Source organism: Corvus cornix, chromosome 22 (assembly GCF_000738735.6).
Source record: "Corvus cornix cornix isolate S_Up_H32 chromosome 22, ASM73873v5, whole genome shotgun sequence".
Taxonomy (NCBI): Eukaryota; Metazoa; Chordata; class Aves; order Passeriformes; family Corvidae; genus Corvus; species Corvus cornix.
In genome coordinates this window covers 1,616,523-1,636,049 of record NC_046351.1, presented here as the reverse complement: position 1 = coordinate 1,636,049, position 19,527 = coordinate 1,616,523, and the positions used below count along the sequence as shown (strand labels likewise).

The 19,527-nt window shown below is 68.6% G+C and overlaps 2 protein-coding genes across 3 annotated transcripts; both read left to right on the top strand.

The window, feature by feature from the left end:
* The first annotated feature begins 286 nt into the window (after window positions 1-286).
* Window positions 287-3,407, top strand: REEP4 (receptor accessory protein 4). 2 transcript variants are annotated; one of them, XM_039564267.1, is made up of 8 exons: window positions 287-422; window positions 1,178-1,250; window positions 1,479-1,555; window positions 1,677-1,797; window positions 2,135-2,248; window positions 2,355-2,487; window positions 2,577-2,731; window positions 2,809-3,407. In XM_039564267.1, the coding sequence occupies exons 1-8, from the start codon at window positions 391-393 to the stop codon at window positions 2,872-2,874; spliced, it is 771 nt and encodes a 256-aa protein (XP_039420201.1). In that variant the 5' UTR covers window positions 287-390; the 3' UTR covers window positions 2,875-3,407. The 2 variants fall into 2 exon arrangements, with proteins under 2 accessions (XP_039420201.1, XP_039420200.1); XM_039564266.1 differs by lacking the exon at window positions 287-422 and having other exon boundaries at window positions 981-1,250.
* A 7,422-nt stretch (window positions 3,408-10,829) lies between these two features.
* Window positions 10,830-19,387, top strand: HR (HR lysine demethylase and nuclear receptor corepressor). The gene is given in 21 exon segments (XM_039564259.1): window positions 10,830-11,271; window positions 12,352-13,213; window positions 13,765-14,612; window positions 15,254-15,366; window positions 15,369-15,427; window positions 15,893-16,146; window positions 16,222-16,371; window positions 16,457-16,543; window positions 16,624-16,742; window positions 16,880-16,958; window positions 17,110-17,210; window positions 17,212-17,277; window positions 17,394-17,609; window positions 17,694-17,868; window positions 17,973-18,048; window positions 18,172-18,302; window positions 18,389-18,487; window positions 18,565-18,704; window positions 18,769-18,936; window positions 19,030-19,152; window positions 19,228-19,387. Coding segments are annotated over 19 exon segments (2,919 nt in total). The 5' UTR covers window positions 10,830-11,271; window positions 12,352-13,213; window positions 13,765-13,912; the 3' UTR covers window positions 19,291-19,387.
* Window positions 19,388-19,527: the final 140 nt, after the last annotated feature.

Genomic DNA, 19,527 nt, shown 5'->3' with positions numbered 1-19,527 from the left:
GCTTAATATATTTTATATTGGTATTTCATATACTTAGGGAATTTATAGAATGTTTTTATTTTATTTTATAAACCCCTCCACGTGTGGCCCACACTTGTCAGGGGCGCTGTTGCCCTTTTAAGGTCATTGCCCTTTTAAGAGGCGGTGTCGCCCTTTTAAGGGCATTGCCCTTTGAAGAGAACGTGCTGGCCTTTTAAGGGCGTTGCCCTTTTAAGAGCGGCCGGTGGGGCCCGGACCGCGCATGCGCAGCTCCGTTGCTGCAACTTTCAAGTTCTTGGATTCGCTCCCCTGGGGTTCGGGGGAATTTTGGGGGGATTTGGGGGCTCCAGGGGGGGCACAACACCGACCCTCCCGCCCGGCACTGCCCGGGCTTCCAGCCCCGTCCGCACCATGGTGTCCTGGATGCTCAGCCGGGTGATTGAGTGAGTGGGGTCCGGGCGGGGTAACGGGGGAGGGGCTGCAGGGCCCCCGGGGGGGTCACCAAGGGTCCCCGACCCCCTGTCCCCCCTCCGGGTATTCCATTAATGAGGGTCCCCGTGCTGGGCCCGCAGCGGGACTCAGCGAGGCCCCAGGCGGGGTTTGGAGGGGCGACCCCAAATCTCTTGTATGGGGATAACCAGCACCCCCACCCCCCCCCCCCCAAACACGCCACCCCCCAAAAACGGGTCCCTGAACTGCTGCTGGCCCACCCTGCCCGTCCTGCGGAGGGTGAGCACGGCCTGGCGTCCCCCTGCATCACCCATGGCTGGGGGTCCCCCGTATTGCTCGGGTGGGGGTCCCTGCACCATCCGAGGGGGTCTCTGCTCTGAGGCTCCCCACATTGCTGGGGGGGGGGTCCCTGCTCCGAGAGGCTCACCGGGACACGGGGAGGGTGTTTGGGGGTGGCACCTCACCCGGTGCCTCGGGCTGGAGCCGGGACCGAGCCCGTGCGCTGCCACCGCCCCCTGCCACGCCCCGACAGGTCGGGCCGGTGCCGTGGACGTGGGAGTGACCCTGCGCTCATGGCTGAGCCTCCCCGGAGCCTCCCGGAGCCTTTTCCCGGCCTCTCCGGGCTCGGGATGGTGCTGGAGGGGGTCAAGGCCAGGGTGCGGTGCTGGGGCCGGCAGCTGTGCTGGTCCCTGTTCTTGCTGCTCTACGCGTGGTGGCCGCGCTGCCTCACCCCCCCTCTGCCTTACAGGCTGCTTTTCGGGATGCTCTACCCGGCCTACGCGTCCTACAAGGCTGTGAAGACGAAAAACATCCGGGAATACGTGAGTCGAGTGCCTGGGGCGCCCTTTCCAGGGCTCCGGTCCCCCTTTCTGGGCTTCAGCCACCCTTTTCCCAGGCTCCAGCCCCCTCTGAGAGGTTCCAGTCCCCCTTTCTGGTGTTCAGCTCCTTCCTTCCTGGGCTTCAATCCCTCTTTTCTGGGTTCCAGTCCCCCTTTCTGGGCTTCAGCCACCCTTTTCCCAGGCTCCAGCCCCCTCTGATGTCTCCCCCAGGTCCGATGGATGATGTACTGGATCGTCTTCTCTCTCTTCATGGCCACAGAGACCTTCACCGACCTCCTCATCTCCTGGTGAGGGACTCTGGGGGGTCCCCATGTCCTGGAGGGGGAAAGGAAGGCCCCACAGAGCTGATGTTTGGGGGGAGCAGGAGGTGGTTTTGAACCCCCCCCATCTCCTGCCCCTCTCCACCAGGTTCCCCTTCTACTACGAGGTGAAGATGGCCTTTGTCATCTGGCTGCTGTCCCCCTACACGCGGGGGGCCAGCCTGCTCTACCGCCGCTTCGTGCACCCCACGCTGGCCCGCAAGGAGAAGGTACAAATTCCCGGGATTTTGGGGCTCCTCCCTGCCCGCCCTGGGGGGGGGGTTCAGCCCCCTGAGCTGGGTTGGTGATGCCCAGGGGAAGTGGCAATGCCCCAGGACGTGGCATTGCCCTGGGAGGTGACAATGCCCTGGGACATGGCCATGGCCTGGGAGGTGACAATACTCAGGGAGAAGATGATTCCCAGGGAGGTGACAATGCCCAGGGAAATGACGATGCCCAGGGACATGACAATGCCCAGGGACATGGCATTGCCCTGGGAGGTGACAATGCCCTGGGAGGTGACAGTGCCCCAGGCCACCATCCTGCCCTCCCAATACCACCCCACAGGACATCGACGCCTTCCTCATCCGGGCCCAGGAGCGCGGCTACGAGACCGTGCTGCGCTTCGGCAAGAGGGGCCTCAACCTGGCGGCCACGGCCGCGGTCCAGGCGGCCACCAAGGTACCCAGAGAGCAAATCCCACCCCAGCAGGGTGGCAGGAGCGGGTGGTGTGTCCTAAATTGGGGTTTTCCTGATCATCCTGTCCGCTCTGTGTCCCCCAATGCAGAGCCAGGGCGCGCTGGCCGGGCGGCTCCGCAGCTTCAGCATGCAGGACCTGCGCTCCCTGCCCGACCAGGCCCCCGTGCACTTCCAGGACCCGCTGTACCTGGAGGAGCAGCAGAGCCTCCAGCAGCCCCTGGGTGAGGAGCTGGGGGGGTCATAATGAGGGGGGCTCCAGCAAAGCCCACGGTGGCCGTGCTGGGAGCTGGCGTGTCCCCCCTGTCCCCAGCCTACGGCGCCGGCCGCCGCTACGAGAGCGAGACGGAGGATGAGGAGCTGTGGTCAGACTCGCAGGTGTCCCCCCCGCCGTCCCCTCCTCGGGATCCCAAACCCCTGTCCCGCAGCCAGAGCCTGCGATCCCTGAGGAAGAACCCGGGAAAAGAGGTACCAGGGGAGGGGGATGCACGGTGGGGGTGTGGGGTTGGGTGAGGGGGTCCTGACCCGTCCCTTTCCCTGCCCAGGGCTCTTCCCGGCTCCTGCGCAGCCGGGTCAGGAGGAAAGCGGCTCCGTCGGAGCAGGACAGCTAAAAATCCCGGGAAACCTCTGCCAGGAGGCTGAGAAGAATTCGCTGCTGCGGCGTCAGGAGGGAGCAGTGGCTCCTCTGTCCCCGGGGTGGCTCCTCTGTCCCCGGGGTGGCTCCTCTGTCCCTGGGGTGGCTCCTGCATTCCCAGGGATCCTCACACTGTAAATCCCTTCTGTGACCTCTGTGGTGCCTCATGGAGGGGCAGCAGCTCATCCCCCACTTCCAGACCCCCCAGCTCGGCGCTGGCGCCTCTCGTGTGGGGTCTGGCCCCCCCTTTTCCCCCATGCCATGAACACTACACGCTGCCCCCCTCTCCTGCTGCCTTATTCCCAACATTCCCGTTGCCCTGGGAGCCAGGAGTGGATGTGCCTCGTCCATCTGAAGCCAAAGCCACGGTCCCTGCCCGGGGGATGGGAGTATCGGACACCCCCATACCTGAACCCGGAGCACGGGGCACCCCACGGCTTTTAACATTCCACTCTCCCTAAAAGAAGGCTTTGTACATGGAGAAATAAACGTTGTTTCAGACTTTGGGAACCAGGAGTTGTGCCCGGTGCTGTCCCCTTCCTCAGGAAGCTTCCTGAGATTGTTTTTTCTCTTGGAGGAAGCTCTTATCCTCTGGAATCCATCTGGGACTCCTCCAGAGGGCCTTTCCCAGAAGCTTCCCACCCACGTTCCAGGATCCCAGGTAGCAGCCCCAGACTCCTCCAGGAAAGCTTCCCAAGATTTTTTTCTTCTGGAGGAAGCTGTACCATCAGGGATCCGTGAGACTCCCTCCAGGCATCTCCCAGAGGCTTTTCCCCCCCACATTTCAGGTTCCAGAATCCCGGGTCACATCCCCAAACTCCTCCAGGGACGCTTCCCGAGATGATTTTCTCTTTTGGAGGGAACTCCATCCTTGCGAATCCCACCCCATGCTCCTCACGGGCATTTCCCAGGCTCTTTTGCCAACCGCCTGATGTCCCTGAGCCCGCCGCTGGCATTCCCGGACTTCTCGGATAACCGGGAATCCCTGCAGTAGCCGCGTCCCCCACGGCGCGGCAGCAGCAGCCGCGGCCCCTCCGGGACTCCCGGGATGCAGCCGGACATCCCTGGATCGTCCCCTCTCCCTGCCGGCGCTCCCCCATCCCACCGGGAATCCCCCACTCCTTCCCGGCGGGGGCTCGTCCCCTACCTGGGTGGGCGACACGGGGCACGCGCGGGGTGCCACAAGGTGACTCCCCGCCCCCGAGCGCCCGCCTGCCCCGCGGTGCCCCTGTTCCCTGGCATCAATCCCCTCGCTCCCAATCCTCCCTGCCCTCGCCCCTGAGGCCAGCTGTATTTTTAGCCCTTGGCTGCCGCCCGCTTTCGGGGGTCTTCCCAGGGCAGCGAGAGCACCCGGCTCCTGCCCAGGCCGGGCTCCGCGGGGCGTCCCGGGGCAGGCAGGGGTGTTGGAGCAGATTAGGTGGAGGTGGCTGGATTAGCCCCGTAAAACTGCCCGGGAGACGATTACTTAAAGCAGCGGAGAAGGAAGGCTGGGTGGGGACAGCGAGGGCCAGGGGGCTGCCTGTAATCCCCCTAAAGCCGCTTAGGGAGCGCGGTTCCTCCAAGGATACGGCCCAGGGAGGCTGCTGGGGCGACCTGGGGGTCAAAAGGGGAGGGGTTCTCCCACGTTGGGGTACCCCCAGGTGGGCTAAGAGAGGTGGGCAGCAGCGTTGGAGCCGCAGTGTTCCATGCCCAGGGTGGGGGGTCAGGGGTTGCCAGCTTGGGGAAACTGAGGCACAGCACCAGCGCCTTCCAAGGGGGGAAAAGCAGGGTCCTGGGAAGGGAGCAGTTTTGGCGTCCTGCTTTGGTGAGTCCCAGGGTGTCCCCCAGGGGCTGAAACCCAAGGAGGGGACAGGAGGCAGGCGGGGTGGCACAGCCCGTTCCCCCGGGGCCGAGGCAAGCTCCGGCGGTGCCAGCGCTGATCCCAGCTGTGTCAGCGCACGGGCCAGTGCCAGGCTGCATCAGCAAAGCCCTAATCCCCCCGGCTCGCCTGGCACCGCCCCAGCGCAGCAGTTTAAGCGCCTGACCTGAGCTCGCCCGCTGCCACGGTCCCCTCCGGGGAAGGGGTGCCAGGCTGAGCCCTGGCTGGCACCGCTGTGGGGACCCCCTGTCCCAGCCCGGGGTAGAGTTTGGAGCCACTGGAGGGGGGGAAAGTGGGGTTGGGGGCTTGTAGGAGGTGACGTAATCGGGGGCGCTCAGGGGCTGCGGCAGTCAGTGATTCCCAGCGGGTTCAGGGAGGGGATTCTCCCCTCTGCTCCGCTCAAGTGAGACCCCACCTGCAGCTCGGGGGTCCCCAATATCAGAAGGATGTGGAGCTGCTGGAGCGAGTCCAGAGGAGGCCACGGAGCTGCTCCCAGGGCTGGACCCCTCTGGAGCCAGGCTGGGAGAGCTGGGGGTGCTCACCTGGGCAAGAGAAGGCTCCGGGGAGAGCTCAAAGCCCCTTGCAGGGCCTAAAGGGGCTCCAGGAGAGCTGGAGAGGGACTGGGGACAAGGCCTGGAGTGCCAGGGCACGGGGGATGGCTGCCTGCCTGCATCCCTGAGAGCTGGCAGGGGACCGAGTGACGCAGGGCTGTTCCCTCTCGCAGCTGACAGGGACACGGCTGGCGCTGTGATGCCAGCGCCGGGCCCGTGGTGCCCCCGGGCCAGGCACTGCCCGTTCCCGGAGGGCAGCAGCCACAGGATGCGGTGCCCGGGGGTGCCATGGCCGGGCACCGCGGGGGTCTCACCCCGGCCGTGCTCCCTGCCCGGGCAGTGCAGGGTCAGGGAAATTGGGTTCATGACTCCTGAACGGGATTTACCTCTCCGGGGAGCTGCTGGGTGCTTGGGGTGCCACCCCCAGAGTCCCCCTCCAGCGTCCTCCTCACCCCCCTCCCCCCGAGCTGCTGCCGGGGCTGAGAGCAGCCTGAGCCCCCCAAAACCCACCCTGGTGACACCGAGTGCCCCATCCACTCTCCTTCAGCCCCCTCCTTCTTCCCTGCTCCATTCCCAGCTCATTTTCCCCCACTGCACCAACCCGGGGGGCAGCTGCCTTTGCGGTGGGATGCTCTGGCCATCCCTGGGCTGCCCTTGTCACTCTTTAACCAGCTGTTTGGGGGTGCCAGGTGGGCGTCTGACCCCCCTGATGGCCACGGGGCTCCCCCCACGGCTGTCCCCTGCCGGTGGCCGCTGCCTGAGTCAGCTGTTCCGGGCGGGAGCCATGTGAGGCCGCGCACACATGGCTCCCCGCGCGGCACCGCGCTGTATTTTTAGCAGACGGTATCAAAAGCATAATTATGTCTGTTGTTTAAACGCAGCCTCTTTTCTGGCAGCCCCGGGAGCTCTCAGCTGCCTCCCGCCGCAGAGGGCAGGGAGGGCGGGATGAGGAGCCGCGGGCGGGGGGCTCGGGCGGGCGGGGGATGAGACTCCCCCCCTTCCCCACTCCGTCCCCAGCGCTGCCGTGCAGGTAAGACCTTCCCTCCTGGTTCCGGGGGGGCTCCTCCTGCGCCCCCACACCGTGTCCTCAAGCGCGCACATGCCCCCAGGCTGCCGGTGAGCCGCTGGTGAGGATGAGGAGGAGGAGGAGGAGGAGGAGGAGGAGGAGGAGGAGGAGGAGGAGGATGGCGAGGAAGAGGATGGCGGGTGGGAAGGGCGGTGGTGGCGGGAGGGGTCGGGAAAAGGGCGTCCGAGGTGACGGGAGTGTGGGAGGACACAGCTGAAGGAACGCTGCTGCATCCCCCCCCTCCTCCCCGCAGCCGCCTGTCCCCCCGGGGACCCGTCTGTCCCCAGCCAGCCCGCGCTGGCACCGAGGAAGGTTCCGGCTCCGTGTCCCTGCCGTGACACCACGGGCGTTGGGCTGAGGATTTTGGGGAGCACAATCCCCGAGCTCGTGGGGAGCTGGGCACCGTCTTCAGGGCGCGCTGGGGATCCCCTTCTGGGGACCGCACAGCATCTCCGGCCACCAAGGGAAACTGAGGCAGGACATCTCCGGGCGCTAAGGGAAACTGAGGCAGCGGGCAGTGGCTGCCCATCGCTCCTGACTCCCCTGTCCTCGCACCAGGATCCGGGTCACCGCATCACCTGCCGTCACCATGGCTCCCCGGCGGCGGGGCACCCCGGGAGCGCGGCAGGGGCACCGGAGGAGCCCGGGCTGAGGGCAGGAGCCCCCGGCTGCTGCCAGGTAGGTGCTGCCAGGAGCGCGGGCAGCTGCCAGTCCTGCCTGTGCGGCACGCAGGTGGCAGCGGGCTGCCCGTGTCCCTGGCTGCCGTCCTAAGCCCTTGGCCCCGGGGTGAGCTTTTAATTACATCAAGGTATTTGAAGCTGGTTCCTGGCGCTGGGTAAACAGGAGTCCCGGGCACGTGGAGAGGGGGGGCCAGGGGGGTGGCACAGGACGGGCACCGTGCCCCCGCACCGGGGCTTGCCGGGACGGCTCGTCCTCCCCCGGGCGGGAGGGAGGGATGCGGGCACGGCAGCATCCGGCAGCATCCCTCACCTCCGGGTCCTCCTGCGTGCCCCCCGGCATCCCCCCGCCGCGCGCGGGGCATGGGGGGCACCGCCAAAGGTGCGTTGGCTGCGACATCCCGCGGTCCCCTCTGGCGGGGACGAGCCGCTCCCGCTCCTCGCTCCGTCCATCCCGAGCTTCGCCTTGAGGGCGTGCAGCGCCCGGGGAAGGGGCGACCTGCGCTGGGGAGGGCGAGTTGGGGGTGTCAGCGAGTAGCCCAGCCCGGGGGGAGCGGCTCCTCTGTCCCCGGCAGCGAAGCGAGCGGGATTAGCGATGCTTACTCACCTCCCCGGGGAAAAGCGGGAGATTAGGGTCGGGAGAAGTGTCCGACCCTGCGGCGGCGGCGGGGCCAGACGGGGCCGGTGAGGCTGTCCGGGACCGGCACCGGCAGCGGGGAGGTTGCCCAGGCCCCGCCGTACGGGCAGCCAGGGCTGGAGGGGAGCGCAGGCTGCCAGAGCAGTTGGGCTGTGGCCCTAATTCCCAGAAAGCTGCTCGTGTGGGAGTGAGTGTCCTCCCGTGCCCTCCGCTCCGCCGCAGCCTCCAGACTCCTGAAGGTTTGACGTGGGGTTTTTTTCCTTTTTTTTCCTTTTTTTTTTTTTTTTTTTTTTTTGGTTGTTGTTTTTTATTTAAGCGCCGGGTGCAGATTAACAAAAGCTCTCGCGGCCATCGCGCCCGGTGCTGGGCACGGGGGGGATCGGGGCTGCTTCCTCTGCCTGCGCCCTCAGCTTCCTCACCTGCGCCGTGGTGGAGGCAGGTAGGTGCGTGCCGGGCTCCGTGCCGGGGCTGGGAGGAGGAGGAAGGAGGAGGAGGAGGAAGAGGAAGGGCTGAGGTTCTGTGTAAGCACAGTGGACTCCGGGCAAGCTGAAGCAGGGATCCATTTTGCATGAGGAAAATGCTGGATTTTGGGTTCTTCCCCAGGCTTGTGGGTTTGGGGGTGCAGAGCCCGCTCCTGGAGGGGCTGGCGGTGCCCTGGTCCAAGCAGGTGCTGTGGGCACCGGGACAGGGCTGGCAGGATCCAGGGCTGCTGGAACATCCAGCAGAGAGGGTCAGCTGGGATATCAGGACCCCCATCCGTCCCTTTCGCCGGAGCTGGATCGTCCCGGGAGTCCCCTGTCCCGCACGCGTCCCCCACAATCCCAGGGGACACCGTGGGGACAGTGTCCCTCCGCCCCACGTCCTCACAGCGTCCCCCCCGTGCTCTGGCATGGAGCAGGGCAGGGATGCCAAGGGTTCTAATTCGGGTGTTTCCGGCCTCCCGCGGCGGCGCTCTGGCCAGCGCTTGGCTCGTGGGTGTTGCCGTCCCTCTGCTCGCCCTCCTGTTTGGGGGAAAAAACAGGGATTTGGGAGCTCTGTGCCCAAGGCAGAACGCCCCTCGGGGGTTATCTGCCGGCTGGCAGAACTCAAGCTCAGCCTGGAACCCCCCGGATCACCCTGGGAAGCCTCCGTGGGTCACGCAGGGACAGGCAGGGAGTGTTGAGACCCCGGTCAGAGGTTGGGGTGGTGGGAGCAGGCACGGATCCCGCTCCTGGGATCGGGGGGACGGTGGCTGAGCCCCAACAGAGAGTCCCAGAGTGTGGCTACCCCGTGGGGGCTGTGCTGGCCCTGGGAAGGTTTCACCAAGGCCTCAGGCTCCCTGGCACGCCGAGGGCAGCGCGGCGTGGGGAGGGGACAGTGCCCAGGGATGCTGCCCCGGTGCATGGTGGGAAATTCCCTGTTGTCCCTCCATCATCTCCTTGCCCCAGCAATGGCTGCCACGGACCCTTCTTGGGGCTTCCCACTTTCAGCTTGGCGTGTCCACCCCTCTCCCCACCTGTCCCCTCCCTCGCGACATTCCCGTCATCCCCGGGCACCCCCAGAGCCACCCGGCCACACCAGGACGCTGCAGACCCTCCCCTGGGGTCCCTCCCGGCTGCCACCTCCGTCCCAGCCCTTCCGGATCCATCATTCCTGAGGAACGGAGGGAGGGGAACGGGAAGAGTTTGTCTTTCAGCACCTTCTCATCGCAGGCAGGCGCGGGCTCTCCCTCGCCCCGAGCCCTGTCTGGGTCCCCTCCCTGTTCCCTGGCACCCACTGGGTGCAGCGAGCAGCACCCCGGCGCCGCGGCCCCCCAAACCCTCCCCTCCTGGGCGAGCAGGGCTCGTGGGGGGGGGGGTCCCGCTGTGGCTTGACCCACGCTGGCGGTGGGATGGGACCACCTGGCACGGCCGAGTGACCCCGGTGGCACGCGGTGCCCCGAGCCGTGCCCAGCAAGGGTTAAGCCCGGCGCCCGGCTCCCAGCGGGACCAGACCGCAAGGAAGCTGCTGAGCTGGAGGCAGCCCGTGGTCGGCTCTTCGTGGCGCTGCTGGGCTCCCGCGGGCCCTGGCCTGCCCTCACCCCTTCTCCCGTGCCCCCAGCCTGCCCGGCCCCCGCTGCCGAGCCGTGCCGAGCCGTGCCGGGCCAGCCGCGCCGAGGGATGCGGTTTATGTAAGGCGGGCACGTCCCGGGGACACACGCAGGTTACATAAACCCGCACGGCACTGCTGGCATCAGCACCACCTCCCCGGGAGCCCAGGAATGGGGTGTCCACCTGGGAGACCCCCCTGGATCTGCTCCTCCCTCTCCAGGGCTTGTCGGCAGGAGCGGGTGGTGGGTGCTGGTGGGTCTGGGGTCGGGGTGTCCTGGTGCTGGGGGTCCTGCGGCTTGGAGACGGTGTGGGGAGCACCCAAAAGGTCCCGGCTTTTGCCTGGTGGGCTGCAGGGCACGGCTGGCATGGGTGTGATCCGGGTGGGCACGGCTGGCATGGGTGTGATCCTGGTGGGCTGCAGGGCACGGCTGGGACGGGTGTGATCCTGGTGGGCACGGCTGGCATGGGTGTGATCCTGGTGGGCGGCAGGGCACAGGTGAGTGGCCCCAGGCACTCCCTCCTCATCCCCGGTCAGGGTGGCACCATCAGGATGCTGTCTCAGCATCCCTGTGCCCCACAAGGTCCCTCTGCACCCCTTGGAGCACATCCTGCTCTTCCCACCCGGCTGCTGCGGGGTGTGCAGGGAGGTAAAGGAGCTCTGCCTTCATCCCAGGCAGCTGGAGGAGGGATGGACACGGCTCTGGACCGTGGCTTGAGGCCAGATCCGTAACCTTTGGCAAAAGCCGAAGGGGTTTGGGGTCCTGGGGGCTCACATCCCATAGGATGGCCACCACACGCTCCATGCCGGACACTCCCCCACCAGCTCCCCAGCACCAGGACAGGGACTTTTGGCCCATCCCGGTGTTTCTCCCATTCCAGTTTCTCCCGGAGCGGGCGGCTGGAGCCTTTCATTGGTGACGGGGCGGCATTGGCGAACAAAGGGCGCTTTCTTCACCCGCACGGGCAGAGCACACCTGCCCGCCTTGGCACCGCCGCCGGTGCCCCCGGGGCTGGGCGGCACCGCCGGCACCGCGCCGATTCCCGGTTCCCGGGCGTCAGCAGCCCCAGCATCCCTCCCGCCCGCCCAGTCGCTGCCGGAGCCGGCGGAGGCTGCACGCTCGTGGGGAGCAGAGCCGCCGCCACCGCCGCCAGCGCCTCAGGATGCTCAAGGTTGCCTAGAGCCGGGGGAAGGTCCCGCTCGTGCTGCCGCTGCTCCCTGGGTACCCCTGTCCCTGAATCCCAGCTCGCCGGGACCCCCAGCTCGTAGGACGATAGGCAGGAGGAGCACGGAGCCTCCCAAGCCAATGGATCAAAAACTCCAGCTCCAGCAGGCGGAGAAGAACATCCCCAGGGCCGCCCGGGCGGCTTTCTGCCTCCTCCAGATCCCGGAGCCGGACCCCTTCAGCCTGTGGGTTTAGGTGCTCCCGCCCGCCCGGCTTCGCCTCTCCGGGACCCGGTGTCACCGGCAGAGACCCCCGCTCGTCCTCGGCACTGGGGTCCCTGATGGACCCTCCAGGTAGCTGTGGGGCAGTGGGGATGTTCGCCGAGCAGCGGGAGCGGCTTCGTGTGCTCCGGATGGGATGAAGGACAGGGGACAATGTCACCCTGGGGCAGCTGGGGGGATGGCAGGTGGTGGGGCAGCTTCGGGGCACTGGTGAGCTGTGCTGGGAGAACTTCCTGAAATGGGGCTGGATGGGTCCTGCGCCCTGGAGGGACTGGCTGGGTGTCCCCAGGGTGTCCCTGTGCCCCACGGTGCCCCAGCTCGGACAGGGTGGTCCGGGATGCTTCCCGAGCAGCGTGGGAATGGGGGTTTTGCCCTCTCTGGGAAGAGGATGTGACGGGAACAGGCGGCTCTGGGACACACGCTGCTGTCCCCACCCTGCTCCTGTCCCCATCCTGGCCATCGGGGCGGCTCTGTCCCACCCCGCAGCAGGGCTGGGAGCTGGCTGACCTCGGGTCTGTCCCCCTCGGCTGCTCCAGCTGCCGGACAGGGAGGACTGGGGGACACGGGGAAGGGATGCGACCGCCGCCGCTGCAAGGTCTGGCTCCGCATCCCGCGTCTGCGTGTGGCCCGGGTCCCGGAGGAGGGTTAATCCTGCAAATCTCCCCAGGCATTTCTCCCAGGAGGGGCCCCTGGGAGCGGGGAGCTCCCCCCTCGCTGGGAGCCCTCCTGGGAAGCGCAGCCCAGCCCTGGCCGGAGGCAAATACCTGCGCGGGGCACGGCCTCCCCACGCTGGGTGCCAGCGGCCGGGCGCGGGGCCAGGCTGGGTGCGGAGGGACTGGTGGGTGCGAGGTGCGTCCCGGCCGCCAGCCCCGCCGGGATGGGCGCAAGAGGGACGGGATGGGACGGGGACACACGCCCCAGACACGTGCCCGCCCGCATCGTGCATCCCGACGGATGCCGCGGGGCACGGGAGCCCGGGATCCCCTCGCCACGCCGGGGAGCCTCCCATCAAACACGGGAGGATGGAGCTGGGGGGTTAAAGGCAGCCCCCCTGCAGCACCCCCAAGCATCCCCGTGCCTCAGTTTCCCAGCAGCGCTGCCCGGGCAGGGGGCGGTGCTGTTCCCCGCTGATGCCCCTCTCCCTGCCCGCAGGATCCGGCCTGCCCGGGACGGCGCTGAGCACCACATGAGTGTCGGAGCAGCATGGCCAGCGACGCGAGGATGGGGGAGACCCCGCCGCGGTGGAGAAGAGCCCCGGAGGCAGCGCAGGACTCCCGGGGGATGGAGAGCAGCGGGATGGTTTTATCCCGAAGCGCCGCTGCCGAGTTGGGACTCCCGGGCTACCCGGAGCCCGGCAAGCTGAGCTACGGGGTGGAGAAAGGATGTCCCTGGAGCGGCTCCGAGGGATGTTTGGGACCCGTCCGGGAGCTCGCCGGTGGCCGGCTGGGCTGCCCCTACCCACCGGCTCCGCCGTGCCTGCGGGACGCCCTGTGCCGCCCCAAGGACGGAGCTGAGCTGCCCCCGCTGCTGTCCCCCCGGAACGGGCAGCCCAAGGCGGGCTGGGGGGAGCCCTGCAAGGAGCGCCCGGGGCCGCGGTGGGCGGAGGCCGTGCTGGCCCCGCTGGCCCTCTACAGCCACGCGTACCACCGCTACCCTCTGCCCGTGCCGGGGCTGGACACGCAGCACCCCGGCACCGCCGGCAAGCCCCGCACCGCGGCGGGGGACACGGCCGGAGACCCCCCGGCTTTCCGCCACTGCCCCTTCCTCGTGGAGGCCAAGCACAGCCCCTTCCTCCTGTCCTCGCTGCTGCCCACCGGACCCCCGGCTGACCCCCCGTTCGGCGGCGCGGGGCCGGAGGGGCCGGGGGCGAATGGGTGACGGGCGGTTCGCCGGCGTGGACTGGCGGCTGGGCTCCTACGCGCCCGCCTGGGGACAGCCCCTCTACCTGGGGGTCCCGCCGAGGTGCAAGGCGGCTCTGACCCCCTTCGACGACTGCTCCAGCTCAGGGAATAAGGTAGGACACCCCGGAGAGGCTCCGGAGCGCGGATACTCGGGGGTTCCCGGTGCTCCCCGGAGGTGCCAGCGGCTCCAACCTCACCTGAACCCGGCTGGGAGCGGCGGCTTGCGAAAGCCCCCCTGTTCCCCCCTGCAGCTCGGCAGGGGGGTCCCAGCCCCCCGAGCGCCGGGGGAACGCGCCGGGTGACGCTGTGCTCCGCGGTGTCCCTGCGGGTGATGCCACCCCCGGGCTGAGTCACGGCGGCGGCAGCCGCGGCACGGGGGCGGCGGGAGGCAGCGCTGCCAGCCCTGGGCGCGCCCGTCGCACCCCGTGCCGCTGCGGCTCCCCATTCCTTTCCCACGCTGGCAGCGGGGGACACGGGCACCCCAGAACCCCGGCACCGGGCACTGGGAAGCACCGGGCGGCTGCCCAGCCTGAAGGGGGGGCGGCGGGGAAACTGAGGCAGGGGACCGGGATGCTCCCCATCATCCCCTCGCAGGGATGCGGGTGACAGAAGCGGGACGAGGACCCACTCCTGGGGTGACACCAGTCCCTCTGCTCCCTTCCAGGAGTTTTACCCGAAGAAAGAACCCGGCTTCCACCCCTCGACCAAGAACCACGCGGCATCGCAGCTGCTGGGCAGGAGCCAGGCAGGGCAGGACAGAGACGGGGAAGGGGAGCCGGCAGTGCCGGAGCTGCCGGGAGCCCCGTGGAGGGATGGCCGGGCGGGGGGCAGCTCGGCGGTGCCCGCTCCCCACCCCGCACGCCTCCCCCAGCGCCAGCCACCCCCTCTTCCTCCTGCGGCCCGGCGCGGGGGGCTGCGGGGTGCCCTGGGTGGGCGCACGGCCGCACAGCGCCGATTTCTCCACGGACACGGGGCCGGATCGGCCCTCGGAGCCCAAAGATGAGCGCCTGGGCTACCAAAGCGCCCAGCCCGGCTCGCCTCCGGCATGCGGGGAGCCAAATCCCTCGCCTCTGCTGGCGGACCGGCACTACCCAGCGGCTCTTGCCAAGCCGGAGCCCACCCCGGCCTGTCTGTGCCCCACCCCGGGCTGCGATGGGTGCCCGGGGGTGGGCTGCGGGGTGTCCAGCCCCTTCGAGCCCACCCTGGGCATGCCCGGGGGGCGTTTTCCGTGCCCCCCCAGCAACCACACCAAGCTGAAGAAGACGTGGCTGACGCGGCACTCAGAGCAGTCGCTGCCCCGCTCCAAAGCTTCCCGGCGGGATGGGGGTCCCGAGCCCCCCGCGGAGGGCAAGCGCTCGGCCAAACGCCCCCACGGCACCGCCGACGGTCCCCGAACCACCGGCGAGGGCGCCGGGGCGGCCAAGAGGGGCACCAAGGCCAGCGTGTGCCCGGGTGATGGCACGGAGGGCGCGGGGGACCCCGAGGAGAGGAGGATGGAGCTGGGAGACGGAGGTGAGGATGCACAGGGTGCACAGCGGGGCCGCGGAGAGGGCGGGGGCAGCACCCAATCCCAAGGGAACTTCGCATCCCGGTTCCCGGCGCCCACAACACGAGCTGGGAACACGTGTGGGCTGCGGAACCTGCTGTGCTGGGGTTTTTCCCGGCATGACTGGGTCTGGCAGCGATTCCCAGGGTGGGCACGGATCGAAATGTCCCTTTGGGGCGGCGTGGCACCCTCGGGTGGATGCCCAGGCGGTGGGAAGGCACCTTTGGGGCGGCGTGGCATCCTCGGGTAGGATTCCCGGGGATTGGCAGTGCTGTGGCTGGGTCAGTGACTCCTCGGGGAGGCGTTGGCATCTCAGCCCTGACCTGTGCGGAGGAGCTCCAGCTCTACTTTCCAGCCCTACTTTCTGGCCCAGTTTCCAGCCCCTGCCGCAGCGTGCCAGTCATGGAATCCCAGAATCCCGGAATGGTTTCGGTTGGAAGGGACCTTCAAGCCCATCCAGTCCCAACCCCTTGGCACGGGCAGGGACACCTTCCACCATCCCAGCTTGCTCCAAGCCCCATCCAGCCTGGCTTTGGACGCTTCCACTCCCTCCCAGCTGGTGTGGATGGGGTTCCACAGTGTCCCCAAGCACTTCCCGTGTCCCCAGAGCCGCCGAGCCGCGCCGGGGAGCCGTGGTGCCTGCAGAGCCTGCCCTGCACCGCGCTGCCCCACAGCATCCCCCGCTGCTGTGCCTGTGCCCCCACGCCGGGGGGGACCCCGAGGGCGAGGAGGACGAGGATGAGCCCCCCGAGAGCACCTGCAGGCTGATGCACTTCCGCAGGTGAGCTGACGGGGTGGGGGGGTCCAGCAGGAGGTCCCAGGGGGCAATGGAGCACCCCCTTCTTTGGAATACCCCTTTCTGTCACCCCACTTTGGAATGTCCCCTCCTGTCACCCCATTTCCGAGTGTTTCCTTCCTGTCACCCCACTCCTGAGCATCTCCTCTTTAGGACATCCCCTCCCTTCACCCCAATTTGGAGCGTCCCCTCCTGTCACCCCTCTTTGGGACATCTTCTCCATCACCCCACTTCAGAACACCCTCTCCCGTCACCCTACTTTGGAGCGTGCCCTCCCTTCACCCCGCTTTAGGGGATCTCCTTTCACCCCACTTTTGCCCATCCTTTCCTTGTCCTGCCACCTTCTAGCACCCCACCACCCCAATTTTTCACCTCTTGTCTCATCACCCCATTTTGAGCACCCTCCCATCCCCCCAATTCTGAGCACCCTCCTGTCTGCTCCCCCCGCAGGTTCGCCCTGGGGGACAACGGCGAGCTGAGCGTCGATGGCCTCTGCACCCTGGGGGAGGCCGAGGGGGAGCTGCTGGAAGCGGCCGGCCCCGAGCTGGGGGGCAGGAATGTGGGGAGCAGGAATGTGGGGAGCAGGAATGTGGGGAGCAGCCTCTGCCTGGCCAAGTACCTGCTGGGGGTCCTGGGGGACCCCTTCTGCGACGCCGTCCGCAGGGACAGGGACACGTGGCCGGGAGCCCCTGGTGGGCCCGAGGGTAAGCAGGGACCAGGGTGGGGGTGGCACTGGGGACACTGGGGACACGAGGAGGCTGAGGCTGTGTTTCTCGCAGGGGTGATGGGCTGGCGGCGGGGGGAAGGAGCCCCCCAGCTCTGTGATGCCTGCCAGCGTGGCTTCTTCAACTCCCACTGGAGCTGCGCCAGATGTGGCTTCCAGCTGTGCCCCGACTGCCACCGCAGCAGGAGGGAGGACAATGGCCCTGGTATGGGGATAGGGAGAGGTGGAAAAGGGGGGTGTCAGCCTTTGGGGGGATCAGTGGGGACAAACGCACCCTCTCTCTGACACAGAGGGTCCGGCACAGCCACCTGAGTGCATCCCCGGGCGGGACCACCACGTGTCATCCCTGGTCCCCACACAGTTCGTCCCCACCTGCGGTGAGTGTGTCCCCCAGCCCCAGAACCACCCTCTACCCACTGCTGGGGGGGCTGACACCCCTGTCCCCATCCGTCCCCAGTCCTGACCCGGCTCTGGAAGCTCCTGCACGAGGTCAGGGTCAAGTTTGGCATCGAGTCCCACTGTCCCTGCGGGGAGGGGGCTGCGGAGCAGAGCCTGGCAGAGTCCCCGGGCAGGCAGGTACGGGGGGGGGGGGGGGGTGCTGTGGATGGGGGGAAAAGGGGGCGCAGGTGGACCCCAACCCCTGCACAGGGCGTGTCTGGGGGGGTGGGGATGTGGCTCCCACCTGGATCCCCACCTGGTCCGGGGTGTTTCAGGAGCCGCCGGGTGCCGCGGTGCCCACCCTGCCACCCCGCAGCCACGGCCCAGCCGACCCCGCCCGGCCCATCAAGGAAGGTAGGGCCGGCTGCGACCCCCCCGCCGCGGGCACGGCCCCGCTCCGGGGGGGTCAGGGATGCCGCACCCCCCTCACCTTTTGGGGTGCTGGGTGAGGGGTGACACGCGGAGGGCGGCGTGGGCAACCGTGACCTTGCTCTCCCCCGAGCAGAGACCCCCGAGGGGGGGCCGCCGTCCCCGGGGCAGCCCCCGGCGCGGGGTGGGGCCGTGCAGACCACCACCCTCTGCGACCTCCTGGCCTCCACCGCCGTGAAAGCTGTGCCTGGGCCAGGACGGGGTGCGCATGGCCTTCGCCCCCGTGGCGCCCGCCCTGCCCAGCGTGAGTCCCGCGGCCATCTGGTCACCCCGTCCCCTGCTGCCCACCCCCCTTTGGTGGGGGCTGGGGAGGGGTCAGCGTGGCCTGAGGGGCTCCCCAATTGCGTCCCCCCTCCTCAGGATAATCGCCTGACCAGCATCTTGGACAGCATCATCGCCCGCGTGGTGGAGAGGAAGATCCAGGAGAGGCAGGTGGGGGGCGAGCTGAGCCCCCCCAACCCCCCGGACCCCCCCGCGTCCCACTGCATCCTGGCCCCCAGTGGGCTGCTCTGGCTGCACGACCCCGGCCACGCCAGCAACTACAAACTGTTCCAGGAGCACTGGCGGCAGGGCCAGGTGAGCGCCCCATCCCTGGGGTGTGGGGTGCCAGCCGGGACTCCCCCAGCCAACGACCCCACTGATCCCCGGCTGCCCCGGCAGCCTGTGCTGGTTTCAGGGCTGCAGAAGAGGTTGGAGGGGCGGCTGTGGGCGCCCGAATCCTTCCAGCCCTCGGGGGAGGAAGAGGAGGAGGTGGAGGCAGTGAACCTGCGGGCAGCGGGGAGCCGAGTCCGGATGAGCAGCCGGGAGTTTTGGGGTGGCTTTGCCGCCAGCACAGGTGAGGGGACGAGGAGTCTGTGGGGTCCTCAGTGTGATTTTGGGGTGAGGTGTGAGGGGAGCCAGGCTGGACATTCCTGATGTGACCTGTTCTCCCTCCCGCAGCATCCCGGGAGCAGGAACAGAGCAGTGGGAACCTGCTGAGGCTGGAGAGTGGCTTCGGGGACATGGAGCTGAGCCGGTAGGTGACGGCACAGGGTGGCGTCACCCCGATGTCCCCTCCCCACGCCAGCTGGGTGCCAGCACCAGGGCTGGGGCAGCGGGAGGTCCCGAGTGTCACCACCACCCCACCCTGTGCCACAGGGGCCACCAACCTGCGGGCCAGCCTGCCCCTGCCCGAGTACTGCGGGGCCAGCGGCCGCCTCAACCTGGCCACCTACCTGCGGGGCCAGCGGGGCCGGCGCTGGCTGCGCCCGCGCGTCCGCGTGGCCTACGGTGAGTGCGGTACGGGGGCTTTGGGGGACACCCGGGCTCCCCCCGCCCGCGCTGATGCCCGACGCTCACCCACCGCCCCAATCCAGGTGTGCGTCCGCAGGACCGGAACTTTGGGACCAAAAACCTGACGGTGGAAGCCGCCGACTCCATCAGCGTCCTGGCCCACGCAGCGCCGGCAGCGCGGGGTACGGGGGGAGCCCGGGGGTCCCCCCCCATCCCGACCCGCTGCCCAGACCCCGTCTGAACCTCTCTGTGCCCGCAGAGGTGCTGCTGCCAGGGGACGTGGGACACCAGGACGCGCAGCTGCGGGAGCGGCTCAGGGACAGCGGTGGCCGGCCCGGGGCCCTGTGGCACATCTTCCGTGCCGAGGATGCCGGGCGGATCCGGGATTTCCTGCGGAAGGTGGGTGCCACCACCCCCGGCCGCGCTCCAGCCCCCGGCTCCGCTCACCCCTGGCACCCCACAGGCATCCGAGGAGCCGGGGCGGGAGGGGACGGTCACGGCGGAACCCCCCGGCCGCTACCTGGACCCCGGTCTGCGGCGGCGGCTGCGGGAGGAGTGCGGGGTGAGCGGCTGGAGCCTCCTCCAGTTCCAAGGGGACGCCGTGCTGGTCCCCGCCGGGGCTCCCCACCAGGTAGGCGGCTCTGAACCACTCCCCCGAGGGGCTGTGCCAACCCCCTGGGGAAACTGAGGCACGGCAAACCCTGATGCCACCGTGCCCGGGCAGGTGCAGAGCCTCACCGGCACCATCAGCGTGGAGCAGCAATTCCTGTCCCCGGAGAGCGCCGTCCGCCTCCGGGACCTCGGCACCGGGGGTCCCGCCGGGACCACGCGCCAGCTCCGCGCCCAGGTGGGTGCTCCGGGGCAATTCGGGGGTGCCGGGGTGGGGTGAGCGGTGCTGAGCCCCCTCTTTGCGCCCTTGCAGCTGGACGGGATGATCTTCGCCGCCGTGAGGGAGGCCCTGGGCGTTCTGCAGGGCTGCAAGTGAGGCCACGGCCCGACGGGAGGACGCTGGGAGCCTTGGTCACCGTCGTGGACACGGCCGGGACGCTGCGGGGAGCCGGGACCGGGCACCTCTTGCTCGGTGCTTTGCTCCGAGAGCTCCCGCGGGTGCTCGGGGCAGGAGGAATAAAGTGTCCAGAGCGTGCCGGGGCAGCTGGCATCACCAGCACCCACCGCGGTGTCTCCCTTCATCCCCCCTCCATCCCACTGGGGTCAGGGATGC

Excerpts from the sequence above, each read along its gene's own strand:
- REEP4 (XM_039564266.1), top strand. The coding sequence starts at position 1,002 with ATGGCTGAGCCTCCCCGGAGCCTCCCGGAGCCTTTTCCCGGCCTCTCC. Across the intron at positions 1,556-1,676 it reads ACCGACCTCCTCATCTCCTG|GTTCCCCTTCTACTACGAGG; the intron begins GTGAGGGACTCT and ends CCTCTCCACCAG. Across the intron at positions 2,249-2,354 it reads CGGTCCAGGCGGCCACCAAG|AGCCAGGGCGCGCTGGCCGG; the intron begins GTACCCAGAGAG and ends CCCCCAATGCAG.